Source organism: Pangasianodon hypophthalmus, chromosome 27 (genome assembly GCF_027358585.1).
Source record: "Pangasianodon hypophthalmus isolate fPanHyp1 chromosome 27, fPanHyp1.pri, whole genome shotgun sequence".
NCBI lineage: Eukaryota > Metazoa > Chordata > Actinopteri > Siluriformes > Pangasiidae > Pangasianodon > Pangasianodon hypophthalmus.
In genome coordinates, this window is record NC_069736.1 from 2,831,662 (window position 1) to 2,854,875 (window position 23,214).

Below are 23,214 nucleotides of genomic sequence, written 5' to 3' on the forward strand. Positions count from 1 at the left end.
CACACACACATCAGCTTGTAATAAAAGAATGAATGAGAGAAGGGAAGGGGGAAAAAACATACAAAGGCCTCATTATTTGCATTTGCGTTGGCCGGCTTCCCCAGAGGGAACACAAGCCCTTCTCTCTGCTGATTAACAAAAACGACGCAGCCAAATTAGTGGAGCGCTCAGGCACGGCGGCTGCTGTTGCAAACACGGGAGGTTCAGGCGAGGCCAAGATTTTCACGCTGCCGTCAGCACAGTTATAAGGTGCCTGCTCTAATGGGCAGGGAAGCAGTAACTTTTAATAAGAGGCTAAACAAATCATTCAAATTAGCACTTAAGATGAATGGCGAGGGCTGGAGTTTTATGCGGCTGTTTGCGTTTGTGCCTGAGCCAATTGTGAGGCTGAGCAGAGAAAATCACTAAAGCACACACCAGTGAAAGTCCCATAAAATCAAACAAGAATGCGCAAAAAATGAGAATTCATTCTCATGCACGCACACATACATACACACACGCACACATGCATGCGCTCAGATATGTACATGCACACACACATACACACACACATATTCAAATACATATATATATATATATATATATATATATATATATATATACATACACACATGCACAGTAGGGAGCTGTGTGTTCAAAGGTGTCAATGGATGTCAATTGCAGGATACTTGTATGATTGTTTTAGAATGACGTGTCCCTTACTTTTTCCTTGCTCTCCCAAAATGAAACACACACACAAATGATCAAACATACTGTACAAGCACACACTGTTTCTCTGACATAATTAACATAACATCTTAAGAAGGCTGTTGGGAACCATGAAAAACTAACTTTATGAGAATGTTATTTGCTAATATTTCTGTAAGGGTTGGAGATTTTTTTAATCTCTTATCAAAAGCTTACACTTTTTTTAAATATATATATGTATATAAATTTTGACCATTATATTAGTCAACTCTGCATTATAATATGATACAAAAAGAGAGAGCCTGTTGCAACAGCTGCAGAATCAGGAGCAAGAAAGCTCCAAAGTGAGTATGAACAGACATTTCACTACCCTAGCCAAGACTCAGTTTAGCCGCCTCTCTTGATGTGAATACACATGGACGTGGCTTTGCTGCAGTGTGTCTTGGGTTCCTCATGCAAAACGAACAGAGGATCAAAAGCAAAAGCATGTGTGTGCACAAGCCATCCCAGCACGTCCTTTATGGACCTTACAAAGAAGAGCATAAAATCCGAATAGAAAAAGTAGTTTTCTATTAACAGGTGCACTCGTAGAAAAAAATGGTTGCATCTAGAACCCTATAGTGTTATTCTGTTTGTCTTTCTTGATGAACCCATCAAGATCCCATAAATGGGAAAATCCAAAAAAGATTCCATGTGGAAACCCTTAGCAAGCTAAAAGCCTTCACCATTCCAAGAACCCTTGAGAAACCCATTTTAAAGAGTGTAGAACAATGGTTCCCATACTGTGAAGTCACTGGATGAGAGCTCAGAGCATAGAAAAAAAAACTCTAGTACCATAAGTCTTTCAATTCTTAAAGGTACCATGTAGAACCTTGGAACAGAGGGCTTCCCAGCCATAAGTACAATCATTTTAGAAATTGAAAATTATTAGTCTTAAAATAAAACTTGACAAACCCTTTTTTGTTCTAAAAATGTAGAAAAATGGTCCCCATGTGCCACTGTGATGTGTGAAGTTAATAGATGAGGTTTCTGCACCTTGATCAAGGTTCTAACAGTGACTATCTGAACTATTAAAAAGCCTTATAAGGTTCTTTGGTTGTACCTCTGGGGGAACACTGAAAGGTATGATGTAGAACCCTGGAACAGAGAGTTTGCCAGTCTCAGGAATGCTAGAATCATTAATCATCCAAAAAAGAGGAACCCTTCCTGAGAGTCTTTCTGAAAGTGTGGTAGTCCTGGGACCTTAGAACCATCTGGTCTACCACAGAACCTTAAGTGTCAATCTGCCACTGCCAAAACTAAGAGTGGAGAACAATGGTTATCATGTTCTACTGTCATGGAAACATGAAATGTTAATGGATGAGGGTTCAGGGCCTTGCTCAAGGCTGCAACACTAGTTCTTTGCACTCTTAGAAAAAAGGTTTCAATCTAGTAACCTGAAAGATTCTTGAGTTTGTACCTCTTGGGGAACACTAAAATGAACAGAGGCATTCCCAGTCACAAGAAAGCTAGAATCATTGATCATCTAAAGAACCCCTGAAGAACCCTTCTGTGGTAGATGTGGGATCAGACCTTACAACCAGCTGGTCTAGCACGAAACCTTAACTACTGATCTAGAACTCCATTTCACAAACCTGAGCATAGCTATGACAACAGGGCTCGAGGCAGAGGCAAACTTGAACCATCTTCTCAAATGGCATGTTTACTCAAGCAAGAACACATGTTGGATGACCAAAACCTGCTGATACTTAACACAAGAGTGACCAAACAAACAAACCATACGCCAAAATGCTCCTTTTCCATCTACACATCTCTCTGTCCCATTCTAGAAATGCATACATTGACAATACTCTCTTAACAGTTTTCTTGAGCCTCCATAAGCAAGCACACTTTACCAGATTAGAGCTCAGTGAGACCAACCAAGTATCTGGATCTCATTCACTCTCCGGCACTCTGAGTGGTATGAAAACCTCTGGATTTTCATAGCATTCCTCATACCAGAACCGCGCTCCGCATGAGGTTTCCTTCACAATACCTGCCAAGAACAACAGGACGACGAGGAAGCATCTTTGGCACGTTTTGAAAAAAGAGAAAAAAGAAATGCAGAAAAAATGGTAGGCAGACAGGAAACAAAAACATTTTTCGAATAGTATCCAAAGAAGCTAGCTATGCCTTGGGCCTCGAGGAAGGAAGAACTCTTTTGTCATGTTTAACATGGAAACTTTCTTCGATTTCAATGATTACTTGAACCTCTATTGGATCAACAAAGCTGATGTACTGATCACGAAAGACTTCCATTACTTTACTCCAATATTAGCAGTCTCAGAGGCCAGAGTTGAATGTTTACCCTAGTTTATCACACTTATTTCAATTCATCAGCTAATTGCCAAGACTTTCGTGCACTGAACTGCATGTAGTAGAACTGGTTAAACACTAAACCCTCCTGTGGATCTGCATTTTAACACCTCAAGATCCATGCACACTGAGAGCTGCTCACGCCAATTAGCATGTAAGAACATTTACTGCACTCTCTAAACCAAACATCGGTTGAGGCTTTGAATTTTATGATCCTCCCTGCACTCAGCTAAACTTCTATTAGAAGAGCGGATTTGATTTAAACCTTAACCCCCTCCGAGTACTTCATTACAAAAAGATCTAAGACGTTCCTTAAAGTGGGTTGATGGGTAAAAAGCCCTTAGTGCATGTGGTTCTACCTAACAGAAATGCTAATTACAAGAACAACGAGCCAGGTGTTCATGGTCCTATCATGGTGTAAGGGTTAGGTGCTTGGTTTTTTTGAGGACTGCTGCATTTGATCTGGCAAAACGAGCCAAAATACTTGATTCTGAAAGTCTTATAAATACCAGGAACCTGAAATCTGTGTTACATCTGTCTAATCATTCTGACTATCGTAAAGAGATCACAAGGTCATGCCTTGTTCCGATGTCCAGCCAAGGCCAGAAGTCCATACAAAGAGACAATAACTAGCCCCAGATGGGTAGGATGGCTTTCCTCACTCCTATGACATTGCATGAGCAGCAGAAAGATATGGCGGCTTCATATATTAAAGGAAGTGTGTGTTAGCTTGCATGCAATATGAGAAACCTGGCTAGTTGGTGTGACTTACCGTCAAATAAACTTGGAGAAAACTGGGTAAAAATAAGAAAAGAACCTAGAAAGAATCCCACCATAGTTCAGGACACACCTGAAAATATGTAAGTAAGCTAACTTCCTTCACTTGCTGCAAAAGCTACCACTATAGAAAGGACCTCATTTTTTATAGCATACTTTAGTAAAAGGAAGAGGATAGATGTGGGTGAGTGGGTGGTTCTTCAGTCTGTCCCACTAAGGGGGGATCCCTATCTATCAGTATAATACAACATTTATGGATCTCCACTGGTAGCACTCTGTAACAGTCAAAGGTAAAGCTGTAACTAAGTTTTCCAACACTGCTAAGTCTTCAGGGACAAGAGAGTTTACACTTTTTGGTTTCTTGGTAACATGACAAGCTGCATTTTTTTGTCTTATTAACTTTTAGTCTTATTAAGACAAAAAAAGAAAGGCTGGTATATATTATATATTATAGCTGCTGTAATGTAAGCGATAATAGTAGCTAACTTTTTTTTTGCAGATGCTCACAACATTAATTGTATAAATGGATACAAAGTACAGTTTGCTGTTCTTTAACAAAATAAAAAAAAAATTGTTGGCAAATTGCTGGGATATATGAACAATAAAATACTTTGGGACATGTTGTTATGGTAAAATAATTAGCTTTAGGGTGGCAGTAACTCTGCTTCATGTTGAGGTGAAGCCCCCCCCCCCCCCCCCCCCCCTTAGATTTTAGGTGTTTATCTGCAGTATCATTCAAAGATAACGTTGAAGAGTTTTGTACAGCCCAATTTTTCCAGTCTCTGAGTTCTTCAACAGCTCGGAAGGTGTTAAAATCTTTAAGCATGCCAGCTTTTATCTACTGCTCAACACCTGCACCATATGGATTCATTTGTATTCTATTAGTGGTGGCTTTCTGTCACACACTCAACAGCTCCAGAGTAGAGGACTCGATGATATGTCAAATGATGTCACTAAAGTCAAACCATTTCATAGGCACTAATGACAAGTCCATGCACTTAAAGCATAAATACACGCTGATGACATGGCATGAAATGAGGTAATATGTCATCGCAACCATGATAGTAGCCCATCGTTCAAATGCTGGCAGCACTTTAGGTGCGATGGTACAATGTGTTTGCACCTATGACTCATGAGCGAATGGAGCACTTACTGTGCTTTGGTTGGAGTAACACTTGAGAGACAAATAAAAGAGAACATAAGAGAGAGCAGTGCAGGGATGCTTGACATTGTTTGAGAGTCGGAAAGGACTCTTTGGAGATGGAGATGGATTTGCCATTTCCTGTTATGACTATTCCATATGGAAAATATGGGTCTCTGTGTGTAAAGTGTATACTTATATACACAAACGTCATTCGTATAAGCTGGGCATTTCTTCTGACCATGAAAAATCTCCTCTGGGATCACACAAATAAAAGGAACTTGAGCATGATTGATAATGTGATAGCACTTGATAAACAGAAAATACTTTTCAAGCCATCAGCTTTAGACATTTGATGCCGCTCTGGAAAAAATAACAGAGCTGTACATCTGCGCGTCGGAGCAGGGCAACAACAAAAATGATAGCCATTTCGAGTAATCTCATCCAGTGTGGCTTCTCGAATGAAAACAATAGTGTAGCTGTTTTTAGTAAGCGAAGTCAAGGATGAAGGCTTTCTTGGAACGATCACAAAAAACAGATGGAAATTAGATTTTGACCATTGCAGATGCTGACATAGAATCATTGCCTCAATGACAGAGCAGTTCAGATTTCAAAGAACTTCAACAGGTCACTGCTAAATTGCTCATCATATTCCCGAAACCGCAGAGGAATGGATGTTCCCAGTTGCAAACAAATTCAACATTTCACGTCGACTGCTCAGCCATCTGTGATGTACCATAAAGCTGTGAACGTCCCGAGAAAGAAAAATGGCTGCTAGAGGGTTTTCCCTCTATGTATCAGTTGCACGAGTGCATCAATTTCCAGACAGCAAGGGGATCAACTGAAGTTTCCATGGTGCTGCTCTCTCTCTCTCTTGCGTAAACTGGAATTATTGTGGACATCTATTATGTAAGACGGGTTACAACCTGACTCAAGGATCCAGAGACACCCGAGATACTGCGACCATCAGCATCTTCCGCCCTGGAAATGTGGTTTGTGTTTGTAGGGGGATTAAACTAGGGTGGGCCAATAATGCCTCTACGTTTAGAGGAAAAGGTGAGGATGCATAAAGGCTTTTTTGTCAAGGCAATGTGGAGTTCAGGAGCACCACAACTAGATCCAAAGCTTTAATCCAAAGTCAATAAAATTCTGTGCTGAAATCCTATTTTTTGGCAACGAAGATGAGTCGGAATACAGCGGCTTTTGTAACAGCCAATTATCACAGACATCTTGAAACAGTCAACACTGAGCAGCATGATTCTAAAGTTTACATCTAACACTTCAGATGAGAAAAACATGATTCCAGAAATAAAATAGTTTCAGGGGAAGGTAGAGAATGGATCACTTTTTTTTTTTTTTTTTTTTTTTTAAAAAAACATGCTATAAACCTCTGTTTACTGGAAATGGTAGCAAAGATTTTCATTTCCCCGGTGGACTGTGCAATGATGAAAATCTGAGACGTCCAAAAGTTATGTTAATATTTATGCAGGGAAAAGTTATGCGTATTCAGAGTCTGGTTGTGCACATACTTAAGTTATTTTATTAAAATCATCTGTGTCTGGACCATGCCTCTGATGTTTCCAGAATGTTCTTGAGTAGAAGCATTCAAGACAGGGTTTTTCAATAGCATCTAGACCACTGCCTTTAAACCCAGAAAAATCAGGCCAATCTCCTCTGTGACTTTAAAGGGATGATACTAGTAATTAATTAATGCTGTCATAGTAATGAATTTAATATTGGCCTTGAATGGCATTTCGTAGGTTTTTTGTGTGTATTTACAGCTAAAACATAAATTTCAGCATGACATATTGTGGTTGCATTAAGCGGTTAGACAGTGACGCTGGACTTAATCCTACTCCTCACTCATGCCAATACTGCAGAAAGAAAAAGACTGAAGTGCAAAGTCAGAATCGTGAGTAACTGAGACACGCCTCTGTTTTAGGCAAACTCCACCCTGCAAGAGTAACTGACACAGCTTCTGAATAGAGCTTAAGTCTGTAGTTACGCTCAAGGTCTGAATACCAATGTGTGCCCTTCAGGTCAATGTGCAAACTACTTCTTTTGAGAGCCTGTAATGTACCAGTTTTGTAAGAAACTTTTTAAAATTTAAAATTTATATCTAATTAACCAAATGCCTTTGGCAAAATTAAAGAACTTCTTACCTGTCCACATATCTGCGTGCCGAGTCGCTGAGCTCGATGCCTTTCGGAGCATGACTAAATGATGGTTGGCGCAGGAGTCTGTAACGCAACTCCTCACAATCCTGGCACAGTGGGCAGTCAGGCTTGGATGTAAGCAAAGTGGCATCGATCTCCAGGTGCTGCTCCATGGTGAAGAACTGCACACCGTACACCTTCTCCTTTACGTCCAGCTTGATGGTCAGAGGTGTGTCACAAAACACATCGCTGGGTCCCAGAGAGAGGTTATGCCCACCTACACAAAGCAATATAATGTTGTGGATCGCAGGAAGAGCCGTCTCCTCTGAAGAACAGAATGTCACCCAGACGGTGAGCGACTCGGGCACGACCGGGTACGCAAATTCCAGCTGCAACATGCAGCCCTGCAGTGGGCATGGTGGTGGTACCAGGCCCACCTCCATGCCATTGTGGGGGCTCCAGGTACGAACACTTGGCTCACACACTTGCTCCACATCTGGAGGACCTGAAGGACAAAAGATAACAACTTGTTGTTTATCCATGTATAACGGTTTCAACAAGCATCCTAACAAAGGTTTTGGGGTGTCTCTCTGTGGGAAAGCATGCATGTACTATGTATATACATACAACAGAGGGTTTTGGAAAAACCCTGACTAGGATATCTAACTTGCTAATCCCGAGTACTTGCTCCTGCTTCAGTGGTAATCAGGATTGACTGCTGGCCATGTTCGTTGATTCTAGTTATACTGAGTATATTCATTCATCTTCAGTAATGGCTTTATCCTGGTCAATCGAGCTTATCTCGGGAATACTGGATGAGAGGCGGGAATATACTCTGGATATACACCATGCACACACACATTCACACCAATGTTCCCAGGAAGAACATGCGAATCTCAGCACAAACAGTAACCCAAACTCAGGATTCAACAAGGATCTCTGGAGCTGTAAGGTGGTGATGCCACTGCTTATTGCTAGCCATGCCAATTCTGTCAAGATCACAACTATTAGCACCGGATCATTGAAAACATTGGACTCACTGGACAAATTTTTGAATCTCCACTTTAGCTGTTTTTCTTTTTTAAATACTTAATAAGCAAACAGGACTCCATTTATCAGCTGTTATGTTAGAAATTAAGAAAGGAAAAGTCTTCTTTCCAAATCCCTTGAGTCCAGGGGAATTTCGTAGGCTGTGAATGTGTGCGTATCAGTTCCTAAAAGCATAGCTGTGGGAGCATATGTGTGTTTTGATGATCCGGAAAAATGGTGTAATGCCTTTGATCGTGTGCAGAGTGGAATTTGGCTGAAGTCCGCCAACAAATATTTTCTCTTATTCAGCAAGGGATATTGGGTTGGTTTTACTTAATCACATTTCAGACAAAGAATAATAACTCTGCAATTCTGACTGCGGGATCCGGGCCATTGTTATTCAAAATATTCTGCTTATCAAACAGATTCTATTCATGGAGAAATATGTGGAGTACGAACCTGTAATGTACAAAAACTGCTTTAGTTGACGGATCAAATTCCTCAAACATAAGTCATTAAAAGGCAATATGTGAGATGCTGAAGTGTTCAGTTTTGCTGTTTGGTTATGTCGGTAATTAAAATTGATAGCCTCAAATGTAGCGCATGCAAATTTTTACATGTACGTGTGTAATTAGGATTAGCATTAGGATTATCAGCATTAATTTAGCATGAGCGTAACCAATGGGAATATAATGGCTAGTACGTGCAGTGAAAACGGAGGAACTCAAATCACCTGCCACAAATTGGCCGCACACCAACTCTCTGCGGCTAAACGGTTTATTTTATGCACAAGGTCACATAATGCTCTAATAACAAGCTCGCTTTGTTGTTTTTTTTTTCCTCTCTTTTTTCTGTTGCACTTTCCCACCATAATGTGCTTCCATCAGCAGAAAGCTAGAAAGCAGGGCTGCCCAGTGATGTGGGTGTCTCATCTCAAGGCTCCGGCTACACCTCATATGCAACAGTCCAGCCATATTTGGAGTGACGTCCACTAGCATTCATCAAATGGCGCAAGGGAGAAGGGCGAGAACGGTAGACGCTGATGCTTTTCCTTTGTGCAAATCCAAGCTGGCAACGGTGAAACCCATTTGCTAACCTCATTTCTGGGTAGTGCACAAAATTCCAGTGTTTAATCAACTGCGCTCTGAATTGGCTTTCCAGGCCACATCATCAACACTTTTATTATTTTAAGCATGTGTGTGGCCAGCAAAGAGCAAACTTTGAGTAGAAATAATAATAATAATAAAAATGATAGTAATAGTAATAATAATAATAATAATAATAATAATAATAATAATATGATCACGGATGCTACAACACTACGAGAGTATTTTGACCAAGAATCTTTCACTAAGCGTTATTTTGTGTGTGTGTGTGTGTGTGTGAAGGTGTATTTTCCTATTTAAGCATTTACAAACATAATATTGTAATAACTGTAATTGGTAGGTAGTCATTTCATAAGACGAATGAGTGTCATTTATTATGCGAATTGCTCCAAAGTGGACTAATCGCTCGGTCCTTGAGGCGTTTCGAGTTGAGGTTCAGTTGCTTTTGCAGCAGTAGGAACTATTTTCCAGGTGACCTGAGAATTCCTCCATGAATCAGTGCCTCGCATTTTCACTTGATTAGCTAATCCCATGGGGCTACGAGCTTGTCTAGGAAAGTGCTCATTCTAGGGAAAAAAAAAAGTGGGGAAACCACAGTTGGATGGCGTCCAGCTTAATTGCAGTGAATTGAAGGTTGAGCGTTCGTCTGTTCACACTGACCTCCCTGTATCATGTGGGAACGGGATGATGCTAGGAGAAGTGGCGGCTGAATGGTATTTGGATGGCTAAATAATGAGGGGATGAAGAGTGCTCTAGAGCACGTACACTGCACTCGGGGAGAGCTGGTGGCCTCTCATTTCCTAGAACCCATAGACCAACCTGGTGCTGATGTAACAGTTGGTACACTGACTCACTGTCTCAGGCTGACCTTCATGCCCAGAGTCGTCAAATCAATTTATTTATACAACTACTTTCATAGTTGACGTTTTTGGATGGCAAGAGTAAGTGCTGTTTCAGAGGGTGAATTCTAAACAACCGGGATTTTGAGGTGACACTTGATCTGAAAGGCTCCTACATTGGGCCTTCATAACATAGTATAACATAGTGCTGTTTTTTTTGACTGTTTAAAGTTTTTGACTGAATAAACTTGGAAATCTGGAAATTTTTCCCCTCCCCAAAATCTGTAATGCCTTATAACACATTCACAAGCATTTAATAAAGCACTCTTGAGACTTTATAAAAGGCTCTCACCTCAAAACCCTTGAGGTGACTTTGTTCTTATATGTAAGAAAAGACAGGAGGCTTCGATTATCCTTAATTTGGAAACTCTTTGAGACTGGTGTACTTTCATATTTTTATCCACATTCTATATGACATTAGTTCTCGGTATTAACAGAATTAACATTCATAAAGCGTTATGACATACGAAGCGTCCACCTGTGTTCTTACATTTTTGTAAGTGCATTTTTATAATTCATATAGCGGCATGGAACTGATGTTTCTTTACTGATGTGGCGGTCCAATCAAATTCAGAACTATTATAAAGCAGCCTTATAACACCCATGTGTCAGCTTATGTCATGTATGAATTACTTACAAGTGGTAATTTTAACATAATAACACTGTTAGTAAGCACTATGTACACCTCCTACAACTTCATTTATTTAAGAAAAGTATGTCAGCTCAATGAATGATTTTCGTGTGATGAAATGGTAATCAAAGTGGTAATCATTTATGCGTTTAGAACACTGTTATGAAGCACGAAGTATAGCTTCTAAGGCGTAATTATTTAAGATGCTACTGTGTCACCTAAATGAATAGTAATAAATGGATACCTTCTAGATGGTAGTAAAAGCAAATAAAGTACTCACTACAGAATTTCCTGGTTTTTTTTTTTACACAAGCCTTTTAAAAAACCCTCCAGAATTGTTTTATGAAATGCTTACGAATGTGTTATGAAGGAGAAATATACTGTATCTTTAAAATAAAGCATTTCTTTAAAAACGGTTCCAATTTTATTCAAGCACAAATTCTAAAATTTTAAGCAAATCTGTTTAATGCTACAAAGACATTTCCTAGCACTGGTAGCACTGGGTTTTCACAACAATACCGAATTGCACAGAAGAGTTGGGAGAGAAAGTGTGAGGTTTCCAACTTAAATCTGCAGTCTCTTAGTTTAGCCATGTGTAAGCATGGCACACATTACTAGCCGCCTTGTTCTCAGACGTTCAAAGCAGCCTGGGTGATTAATACAATGTCCGGATACAGATTCCATTAGCCAGGCTCTTTTTTAAGGAGCCCCTTTTCCATATGTTTTTCCTGGAAGTCTCCTATAGTCCAGTCTCCTCAGCAACAGTCCCCTGGTTTGAATCATTGCTAGTCTCGCTTCATCTCATGTGGATGTCGCAAACCACATGCACTTTGCAGTGGCCTTAACTACCCTGGCTGGTTTCGGCATGGTTTCCAGAATCCACAGGTTTTTTTTTTCCTGCATAATTCCCACACTCGTACTCTACCACTTTTTTCACTTTAGTCAGCCACAATATTCCCAGCTGTAAAGATTTATGAGAGGAGTGCTCCCAGTTGACCACGATGGTCCAAGGGTGGGAAGGCAGTGAGGTGGTATGAGGACATGGCTGACAGGTGAAGTGGGCGCAAGAGGATTGCGTCTGTGCCACCCATGCCAGCTCAGCACGGGGCTGCGTAGCAGAAGAGGAGGGCATTTGTGGGAAGGTGGCATGTTGCAAAGTTGTCACTGGCCAAGAAACACAAGGCACAAACAAAAACAGGTCCAAGCAGCTGCATGATGGGGTTTCAGGGTTCGCGAATGAGCAGAAACACACACACACGCACACGCGCACGCGCGCGTAAGAGGGGCGCTCTAAGGGGGAGCCCACCATTCGCAGGAAACCATTCCAAGACAGAAAACAGGGAAGCATTTATGCGCTGCTACAGTGGCAAGTCTGGACATGTTTCTGCAAGACACTGTTATGAATGAGGACACAGGCCGAAAGAGCTGGGGGTCCGAAAGAGAATTGCAGTCTATCTCCATCTATGGATCGTTTGAGGAAATGATCCAATTGCATGGAAACCCAGGAAGCTAACAAGATGTCCTGACCCACATCCATCAATCACAGAGTTAATTATCATCGCCTCCTATGAGATATCGTGAAACACTATTTTTCAAAGTGATATGAATCAGAATGGGTCCTAACATCTCACCTAATGACCAGATATTCCCGAAGGAAGGATTAAAGTGTGATGGCAAGGAAATGTGTTTCTCTGATTGTAGGATTCCAAGTAATAGCGAGGAAATGTGTTTCTCTACTCAAAGGTCCCCCCTCTGTCTAAACTTGAAATCTTTCAATACTTAGAGGCCCCCCATAGTTAAGAGGCAGCACAGGATTCTGCACGTATACCCTTCGCACGGTTCAAATCCCAGAGGGAAAAAAAAAAACACACACTGATCTGCAGAGTAAGAGCATTCCTCCCAGACGCAATCCTGACAAACTGACACATCACTGTTTTTATGCCAGCCGTGCTCGCAAACAATAATTAATAAAGCAGCTGTCGAAGAGTTCTGCGGCAGCACAGCTGTGCAGACTATTTATAAAAGCCAAATTCCACCTCCTTGCCCAAACTGTTCTCTCCACAGTTGTTCGGAGAGCGAGTGAAGTAACACATAGCAAGAGAGAGGGGGAAAAAAGAGAAAAGAAGGCAGCCTACTTTAGGTAGGTTGCTGATTTCATCTTTTCATACAGCCCTTGGTCTAGCTGGAGTGGAGGATCAGAGGCGTATTGAGAAGGCGAGCAGGAGGGTGACGGGTATGGGGTTTAAGAGACGTCTGGCTTCATAGTGCATTGATGACATATTCATAAAGCCCACAATGCATCAGGCTTTCAGGAAGACGAGCTAGGTTACTGAGAGTGGTTATGCCAAATGCTCCATTTATTTGGAACCTGGTTCATCATGCATTTGCTGATTAGGCTCTAATAATCCTGTGCATTAGGGGTGTAATGCAATGACATTACCTGTATCTTTTTCCTGCCGCGAATAGCCATATCTGTATCTGTATTCGGATTTAAACCTGAAGTGGGCGTAGACTCAAACTTACATTATAGCAGATATAAAATATTGTTCCCTCATCCTAGTCTTCTCTTGGACTTCATGAGACAAAATGTCCTGTGTCGGAAAATTTAACGGCTTTACCTCTGACTCTTACAAACACAGAGACTCCGTTCCATAAAAATCTCCTTACATAAAATTTGTTACTGTACAAACAATAACCTATTTACAGACATCACCATATTAATGATTGTGCACTTTTGTTTGTCAAATAACATGGTTTTATCAGTTACAATAGAAACCGTAATATATTAGAACGAGTGCATTAATATAAACCTGTGAGTTGCAGCTGCACTACTGTCAGAGCTGCTGTTATAGAAAATTAAATAGTCAGAATCTAGCATTCAACGGCAGCAGTCTAAGAGTGTCTAAGGAAAACCACTGTGCTCCATGGTCTTACCTTCAGCTTCTCGTGGGCTCCAGTGTCCAGAAGGCAAGCACGGACGCGGAGACCAGGAGTTGGAGGCGTACTGGAGAAAGACTCGGCCTTCGGCACATTTATCACACACTGATCCCACTTCTCTAGGAAATCAACAGACAGGAAGGAGACCCAACTTAGATGCAGTCCAATATAATTCTTATTATCTGGTATCGACAAATACTTTGGTATTCGTCGATTAAACTAGAATGATTAAATTAATTAGAATTACTCAATCAGCGGTATCATGGAAGAATTTATTTGGCTCTGTTTATGTGGCTAGCTGCAGTGTACTGGTAGCAACGAACTCTGCATGCTCAGATTTATGTTTAAGATGTTATGGTGTTTAAACAGTATATGTAATAGAGAGCGAGGGCCTCCAACCTGAGCACTCAGAATGGTATCAGTGAGCATAGTCATTAAAAATGAGTTGAAGATGCACTGAATTGAAAAAAGGAAAAGGACACACACGTGCTGTACCTCAGTGCTCAGTGCTCTCATAAGTGAAGTGCTCATTTTTAATGACCACACTCACTGTTACTGCTCTGTGCGCTCAGGCTCACCATCCTCAAACTCTCTAGTAAAAATATTTCAAATGCCACACAAAGTTTCATTGCTTGTATTATAGATGCTGTAGTTCTTTCTCTTGATATTTTGACAGAGCACAGAGTTTGCAGTCATCGTTAATCAGGAAATTCGACCAGATCACTATCATTTTGTGTTGTCTGTTCATTAGCACGACAATGTACACTAGTTTTAGGTCACATAGTATCCTATGGTATCGATGTTTGTATCGGAGCATTTTTTTATGACTCTCTTATTATTATTACCATTATTATTAGGCAGCCTCCATCATGGGCTTTGTTTATTGACAATTCTTTTATTTCTTTTCAGGATGTGAATGGTAACACAAGCTAAACGTCTTTTTTGCACTTTTTTAAACCATTGCTGTGAATGATGAATCACATGGGACGCTTGCCCTGTGAACATTCAGATGTTCATAATTCTCTGATTTCACTTTTATGAGTCACTGAAGACGTCTGAACAGGATCAGCATAACTTCTCGTGCTTGGCAGCCAGGCAGCGTTCAGGCTTAGACTGTCTCACACACACATAAATGCACACAAACACTAAGACACAAACACACAGTGCACAGATTGAGCAACCAACTCACGGCATGCCTCAACATGTTCCTGAGGGGCTTCCCCAAAGCTTGTGTCAGTGAATTACACCTGTCACACATAACATTATCCTAAACTTATCCTTCTGGATGTGTTGCTAATAGATGCTAATAAACTACCCCATCTCTCTGTGCTGCAACACCAGAAAGTGTAGCAAAATAAGTGAGTGACTCAACAAAGTTCCACAGGACTGAATCATATAATGAAAGCGAAGAAAATGCTGTCTCTGGGTCAGCGAGATGTTTTTGGGAGGTCCTGTAATGAAAGTAGATTAATCACTTGATCATAAATAGGGCTTTTAATCGATAACACGTGTGAGCTATTGAAAAATGGATAAATAGGGGGGAAAGAACTGTCTCCACTAAGAAATGTTACAATTTCAATTTCCAATTTCCACCATGATCAACAGGGCATGAAAGGACATGTGCCCTCCCCCAGGGGCGCTTCAGACATATCGAATGACAACACACCTGATCCTCAAGAGCACGTCATATCCATATGTGTTTCACCATCCCTAAAAATACAGTATAACTCTAACCAGAAATAGACAGACCTTCCCCGAGGCCTCTCTCTGCAACCTCAGTTCACCTGTCATAGAAGTGGCCTGTGATTGGAGGGAACCACTCCACAGTGATGGAGTCCTGATGTTGTTCGACCACACGGGGCGCCATAGGGACAGGAGGGGGCTTGTAGTTGGGCTGCCATGTCTGATAAACCAGGTCCAAGTAGCAGTGCATGCGAGCCACTTGGTTTTCGGTAAACGAATCCGTGCAGGTGTCATCTGTAGGGCCAAAAAAAAGGAAAAGTGGGATGAACTGTGTGAAATATAGCCAATCCTGAATGGAATCATTTTGTGAGGTAAATGTATAGAATGTCACCTTCTATTTCTAGATAGTTCTCAAGAAAATACAAAAAGTTCTATATTTTTTTTTTATACACAGTGCTGTGGAATTCTCAAATCTGATTAGTCAGAAGGTTTTGATTAATTTTCTGTAACAGCAGCTCTGACAGTAGTACAGCTACAAATCACAGGTTTGTATTAATGCTCTCATCGTAATACATTATGGTTTCGATACTAACTGAAAAACGTGTTATTTAATGAACAAAAGTGTGTAATCATTAATATATTAATTTTGTCTGTAAAGAGACATTTATGGAAGGAGGTAAAGCTGTAATATTATGTTTTCCAGCACAGGAAAGTCTATGCACTTTCTCTGTAACAATCTGATTTATTTATTTTTGGCCTTCAAGAAACAGTAAATGGGAAATTTTTACAGCTAATATAAAGTAAACGATGACAGGAGCTAACTTGTTTCATGGATGTTTCACAACATTAAATGTAATCATAAATGGATAAAAGGTATGGCATGTCATATTGTATTGGTATAAAAGGATAAATCACATGTTGTTATACTAAAATAATCAACTTTGAGATGGCAACACTACGTCCACTTCATAACACCGCAACGTCCTTGATTTTTTAAACAAAAACATAATTTATGGCATATTGCATTTCTACATATTTTTAATAATATCTTTTAATTAATTTTTTTTTACATCTAAGAATAATTACATGTTTTTTCAATAGGAATATTTCCAATGGGAGTTTATTGTTTGTATTTTTTTAAACCCATTATATTGGACATATGTAGATTGTACAGTAAAAGTTATTGAAGAACTAAAATTGAGCTAAATATTAAAGAGAAATAAATATTACTGTGGGTAAATATAGCACAGCTACTACTAATTTTCTGTCTGTTGTGGCATAACATTACAGGCTCATTAATATGCAAAGGCATTTGAATACTAATTATTTGTGTGTGTGTGTGTGTGTGTGTGTGTGTGTGTGTAAGCATTCATACCAGTGTAACTCATGTAATTATTGAAAGGCGTGTGGATAAAGTTGCTGCAGCCACACGTCTCATTTCCAGGCTCAGGGTCTCGACAGTGCTTGTATTTAGGTGTGGGGTTTGTGTCGGCGCACAAGTCTCCTGTTTCCAGCGAAGGCTCCGTCTCCAAACAGGCATCATTGCAAGACTCGATCTCTGAAATACCCCTGAAGACGTGGTACAAGCCCAGGCTGTGGCCGATTTCATGGATCATGGTGTGAGTGTGGCCGAACGTGCCGTAGAAAGAAGGGTTTAACACTATGCCTCCTGGAAGAATGAAGGAAGCACAAAGTGAGGAAGCTGGAATTAATTAAAGCAATATTTGCCAATCTGTGTTGTTTTTTTTTTCCTTTTTTGGACCCTCAAAAAGGAGTGAAAAGTTCAAACAAAGCGCTGGCACCTACGACTCATTTACTCAAAATCAGATGATGAATTGGTTCAGCTGTATAACCTTAAAAGTACAGCTTAAACACTGGACGCACTGGGGGGTCCATAAGAAATGAAACAGAACCTCCGAGATGCAGTTATACCAATAATGGTACCAGCTATACACTCAATCAGGAACAGATCAAAGCAGTCGCTCATTTGTTCTTCATCCAGTGTAAATCAAACACACTTTATTACCGAGATGGGTCAGGGCCTCCTTGTCCCACGGCCAGGTGGCCACTCCAGCCAGGTCCTCATTAGTGGAATTGGCAAAGAAGATGTTAAGGTGCGTAGAGCCATCTACTCTGAGGATATCTTTCAACTCCTTCACATCCAGGTAGGCCCTGTGGGCGCAAACACACATAAACATACAGTGTGTGGTTCACATTAGTGATGGAAATCAGAGCAGAACAGAAAAACAGGTTGCACCTGGGAAAACATAGTACATCTACAAAAACAGCACTGATAACACTTTGCATAAGGGCCGCGTTCATAGGGATACACGATATTCATAAAGGCTTATTTCATCTGTTTTATCAAATTTGATGTCAAGTTGACAAAGTTGTATTATGACTGATATTACAATGTAATGAAATTGACTTCTAAAAGACACTTTGCACATGGCAGTTGGTGGAACAGCAACATGAAGGTCTGCTTATAACACTGTGAAATAGTGAAGGCTTTGATAGTCAATATGTTTTAATAAGAGTTATGTATATTTTCTCTATACTCCAAATGTCACTATAATGTAATTTGTAATTCCGCCTGGAAAGAATCATAATGCCATAACAAACTTTTGCCAACAACAGTTACTTGACTCAACTCGACATGTTTACGTAGGTTTATTTATGTCAGTTGTCTGTAAGGACAAATGTAACATAATTTTATGGAAGGAGTCTCCAGTGTCAGCATGTTGTAACAGTCAAAGGTAAAACTTTAAAGGTAACTTTAAAATTTTTCCATAACAGGAAACTCTTCAAGATAGAGGATGTTGCTTTTTTGCAATTTCTTGGTAACATGACAAGCTTTTTTTTTTTTTTTTAATTAAATGTACATAAATGTAAATGTCGTATTACATGTACCTTCTGGTTGCACCTTTGTTTTTGAGAAAAGTTTGGGGTTGAATTTAAATGTACCCAAACCTTTAAAGTTACAATATCTGGACATAATCATTCCCCCACCCCAAAAAAGGTTTTGCTAATTGTATGAAGCAAATTGATATCACACCAACCTCACCTTCCTCTGGTAAGCTTGAAGCTGCATGGTCTTCATTAGCATACTAGAACATGATTGGGTTTTATGTTATGATGCAACACTTGCCTATCAGGTGTTTAATACTAGCTCCTATTTCCCAATGACATTTTTACCACACCTAAAGGACCTAATCATAAAAAACTTTCATGTTTTATGAAATTTAGCATGTTTTTTTAAGGGACTCTTGAAACTAAGACTGCACTCAAAAGTGTGTGAATATGTCTGCTTTAAAGAAACCTTATTTTTGTACTATTTAATCTCCGTATATGACATTATTTTAGGACAGACATGCATTACATTTGGAGCAATTCGGTGCTATATTTGGAATTTGCTCATTTATTTCTAGCCAATTTCCCATGTTCTGAACCCTAGTCACTTGGTGCATCATGTATATGCTTAGCTTTCTGACCATATATATTATCATCAAACATTTGCTTTGTGGCTTCGAGTAATTTTAAGCCATCATGGAAATGAAAAACTGCCCACAAGTGACACTCTGATAGACAAGGACAGCATCATGCAAGGCCCTGGCAGGGTTCCAGCTATCAGGCTGCATCAAACTGCATTACTCTAAAGATAAAAACCATAACCACATGCGGCAAATGTGACCGACATCTCGCAGTGAGCCATAAAATCCAATGACATATTTGCCTGACATTAACGGGTGCTCTCAGACAGCTAGTCTAAATGAAGACCACACACTGGGGTGACACACTCCAGCTGTGGAAGAGTGTCCAAACATATGTTTAATTGTTTAATTGGAGGTATGTTTAATTGTCCTAGCGCCTCATGAAACATTCATTATCCTGCAATTTCAAAACATGTGAGAGATATTATAAGAAGTGTTTATTAAAAAAAGAGTCTAAACAAAAAAAAACTTCAAAGCTATGTTACGTAATTAGTTTGGAGTAAAGAAGCTTGGTTTATGCCGTGACAGCAGCTCAATAAATCATCCCTCATCCTTCTAAAGGAGAAATGGCAGACAGTTAGCTTAGCTACAGTACACCAATATGCACCAGATGCACAGCTGTTTAACTACAGCGTTTTAATTGCGCTCACAACACATCGCAACCATCTGTTTGTCAGAGACGGAGAAGAATTCCTGGAGTTCCTTATGTAAGATACTCCAAATATAAATACAATTTCCTATGTCCTGACAGCCCTCACCTGTTAAATGACATGCCAGAGACACTACTGAAAGGATATTAAAAGATGAATAGTATCATTCTGCCTACGTCTTATTATCACTCTTTATTGATGGAGAGAGTGTTAGATGTTCAGGACAGGTGAATGGACTTAATGAAGAAAAACAGAAGTATGCTCAGTGCAGAGTAAGGCCTTGGCCTATTTCCAAGAACCGATGTAAGTCCGCTTATCTTAATAACAACAGGAATGTATTTTCCATTCTTTGGAAAATGTTTCTGTAGGGTTTCCAGGTTTGTATGTGAGGGGAGCTTACTGGCAGTTCAGTTATGATTTTCTGGATGTTTCTTTTGGAGGTTCAATCCCATACTATCTAAGATCTATTAGGTAATATGCACAGGAATTGTTATAAATTATTAAATGCAAAAAATAAAAGGGATTGCATTTAGAAATCAGGCCTCTTTCCTTTGAAAACTTTCATCATTAACTGTATCACGCAAAATGTGGCTTTAGACTCTTGGAAAGGAATTGGATGTTGTTTTCTGAAGAGGTTCAACTTGGAAGCTTTTTCTTTTACGCTCCAACAGAAAAAACAATGAAACTTTTAGGGTTCTAGATAGGGAATGACAATATCTAAAGACACTAGACATTTATCGAAAGACAACAGATTTAGAACCATAGCATCTCAAGGCTTCATCTTCAGTATGATCAGGGTTGTGGTAGATCCGGAGACTAGCCTGGAAATACTGGACGTGAGGTGGAAATATACCCTGGATGGATGCATCTCAGGACACCATGCACACAGATATACTTATTCATACACTTGAGACTTTCTTTCACAACATTTTTTTCTATTCACTTATTTTCCTCTCTATCCCCAGCCACAGATTCCAGGCTTCTCCTGGGGGATCCCCAGACATTCTCAAGCCAACTGTGAAATATAATCTCTCCAGCAGGTTCCAGGTCTGCCCTGGGGTCTCTGTCCAGTGGGACAGCCTGATACAGCTGTAGCGGGAACCAGCCAGGGGGTGTCCTTTGAAGGTGTCCGAACAGGAACAATGGCTCTACTCCAAGGCTCACCCATATTTTCAAGATCCTGACCCTGTCACGAGAGTAAGCCCAGCAACCTTGCAGAGAACACTCATTTCTGTCGGCAGCTACACGAAAGGATTGTTGCATTTTGGAGGCAAAGCAGTCAAGGTTTAACTGCAGTTTTTCTGGGTTGACTGTATTCTGTGTTTTACAAGCATCAGTCAGTCAGTTTTGTTGAAGTTTTGTCCATATTCTTACTCAATTGAAAGTACACTTAATTAGTGAATGAAATGCAATAATAAGTGGAACTCAATGCACCATCACACCATCTCATCTTACAACAGCTTACATTCAGATATATTTTACGGTTCACAAGAGTACTCTGTAAATCTATCCCAGCTGCTATTCTTCAACCTTCATTTATCTGAAAATCTCATTTCAGCTGATTTCTCAGAATTTCAGCCTGGCCTCTATGTGTAGCTGAACAGAGGTGTGACCTTGATCCAGGGATGAGGGCTTAACCCTTATTTTCCCCCAGGGCTAACCATTTTCTACGGGGGGGTGGATTTTCCAATCACAGGGCCACACATTGTGGTGCAAACCCTTCCACATGTGAAGTTTGTGAAAGGGAAACTAGAATTACCCCAATAACAGAGAGCTAATTGAAATAGACTGACGTGCAAAGCCGCCCTCCGGTGAGCAATCGGTTTTAAAACTTTTAAATTAGATATGTAGGAAAGAGCAAGTTTTAAAACTATTTCCACCCATATCTAATTAATAGAAGGTGATTACTTTGCCCCATATGCTTACGTTCGAACATGGGTGTTGTAAAAAATGTGGGCAAATTTTGGCATAGTTGTAGCAAATACAAAGCCAAGAGGGCGTCCATGGGCCTGCTGTCATCACCTTGGTCAAAGCGAGTGCTTTTAAAGTGATCATTCATTCCTCCGTCATATCCACCCACTACTGGAAAACTGGGTGGTTCACAAACTTTGACCAATGCTACCAGTTTGTGCTATTAAATCACTGCAGATTCAGTGGCACATCTGGTCTTAAGTCAAACAAAACACTTCACTACTCTTCATTTCAATAGCTGATAACACTAAGTTGTAGACCTGATGCTTCAGATGATAACTTCACCCACGTGCATGGATTCACATCCTGATTACTGATGCACTGAAATGAAAATTCATAGCTGAGGCCAAAGCCGAATTTCTGGAAACACTGGACTGGCCATCAAAAAGCAAATAGCAAATTCAATAGAATAGCCACTAATAAAATCTACACTGAGTTTCAAGAATGCAGTGTGCAAGCATGCTGCAATTCTTCAATGGATAGATTTAATGTAGCAGACCTAAATATTTTATAGAGTAACTGGTAGGTTATGAGATTTTCAAAGTATCCTACCACATACGCACCAGACCATGTTACTTTCAAAGATCTATTCAGAACAAAATCAGTCAAAATGAGGTATTTGTGTTCATACCTTTCCTTACTCCTTCATTCTTATGAAATCAAACAAAATCTAACCATGTTGATTTTCCTCTTTCAAATATGTATTTTTTTTTTTTCCTGAGACATTGTTGGAAAGCAAACAAACCCTGCTCAAATTTGCATGTAGATGCATTGTACATACCAGATGCATTGTACTATACCAAATATGGGCACATGCCCAGTAGTTGTGTTCTGTTGGATAATTAATGGAGGGAAATTGGGGGAGAATTTCTCTGGCGCTGGGCTATTGCTGAATGAATCATTAAGAACCAGAGCAGAACAATGAAAATAGACAGATTCGGTCAAAAAAATTGGCTACATTCCTCATTACTCATTCAGCAGAACTCCAAATGTGCTAATTTTTGTTATTTTATGCCAAATGTATTTGAAGGTTGAACAGTCAGATTCCCCATTCCTAGATCCTAATCCAATCTGTGGTGACCACATCACCATGGTCTACAAGAATCTAAAACTCAAACCCAAGAACCTAAAACCAGACTTTTCTCCTTTTTTTTTTAACATGTACGCATTTCTGTCCAGGTGGGTTCTCTTTTGCTATGCTATGTCTTATGAAAAGACCCTACTTTGAGAACCGAGGCTTTAGTGTACCTTTGGTTCGGTGCAAGAGTTTCTAGGAATAATTCCAATGATGGACTGATTAAAATATAAAACCAACCTGGGTAGAATTTTAGTTCTTGAGTCAGCAGGGGGAATTCACCATAACGGGCTGATAATAACATTTTTTTGTGATCTGCTGACAGCTGCAAACTTTTCTTCATCAAAAGGAATATCATCTCCATTTTGCAAGGCCGTGTAAATATAATTTTCCCAAGAATAATTTCAGATGATGGACATCCTTGCAGACCAAATCTTATCTGTCTTTTATTCTTATAAATTCTACAAAAAATAAAAACAAACAGACCCATAAAGCATTGTACACTTTAGTCTATAAAGACACGTTTATGTCTTTATAGACTGTAGGGCTTAGGGTTCAGGTGACAAACCCTAACCCTGGGGTAAGCCTTTCATGTCAGGACCCAGTGGAAAAGTTGATACACTCCC

At 39.9% G+C, this 23,214-nt stretch overlaps 1 protein-coding gene across 2 annotated transcripts in view; it reads right to left on the reverse strand.

Moving 5' to 3' along the window:
• Positions 1-23,214, reverse strand: part of pappaa (pregnancy-associated plasma protein A, pappalysin 1a) — an 89,828-nt gene that overhangs the window by 56,420 nt on the left and 10,194 nt on the right. For both annotated transcript variants that reach the window (XM_026921941.3, XM_026921940.3), the window contains exons 4-8: positions 17,428-17,573; positions 16,777-17,070; positions 15,503-15,695; positions 13,716-13,837; positions 7,123-7,621 (exon numbers count right to left, since the gene is read on the reverse strand). In XM_026921941.3, coding sequence (XP_026777742.1) covers positions 7,123-7,621; positions 13,716-13,837; positions 15,503-15,695; positions 16,777-17,070; positions 17,428-17,573 — 1,254 coding nt within the window. The remainder of the gene's footprint in view (positions 1-7,122; positions 7,622-13,715; positions 13,838-15,502; positions 15,696-16,776; positions 17,071-17,427; positions 17,574-23,214) is intronic.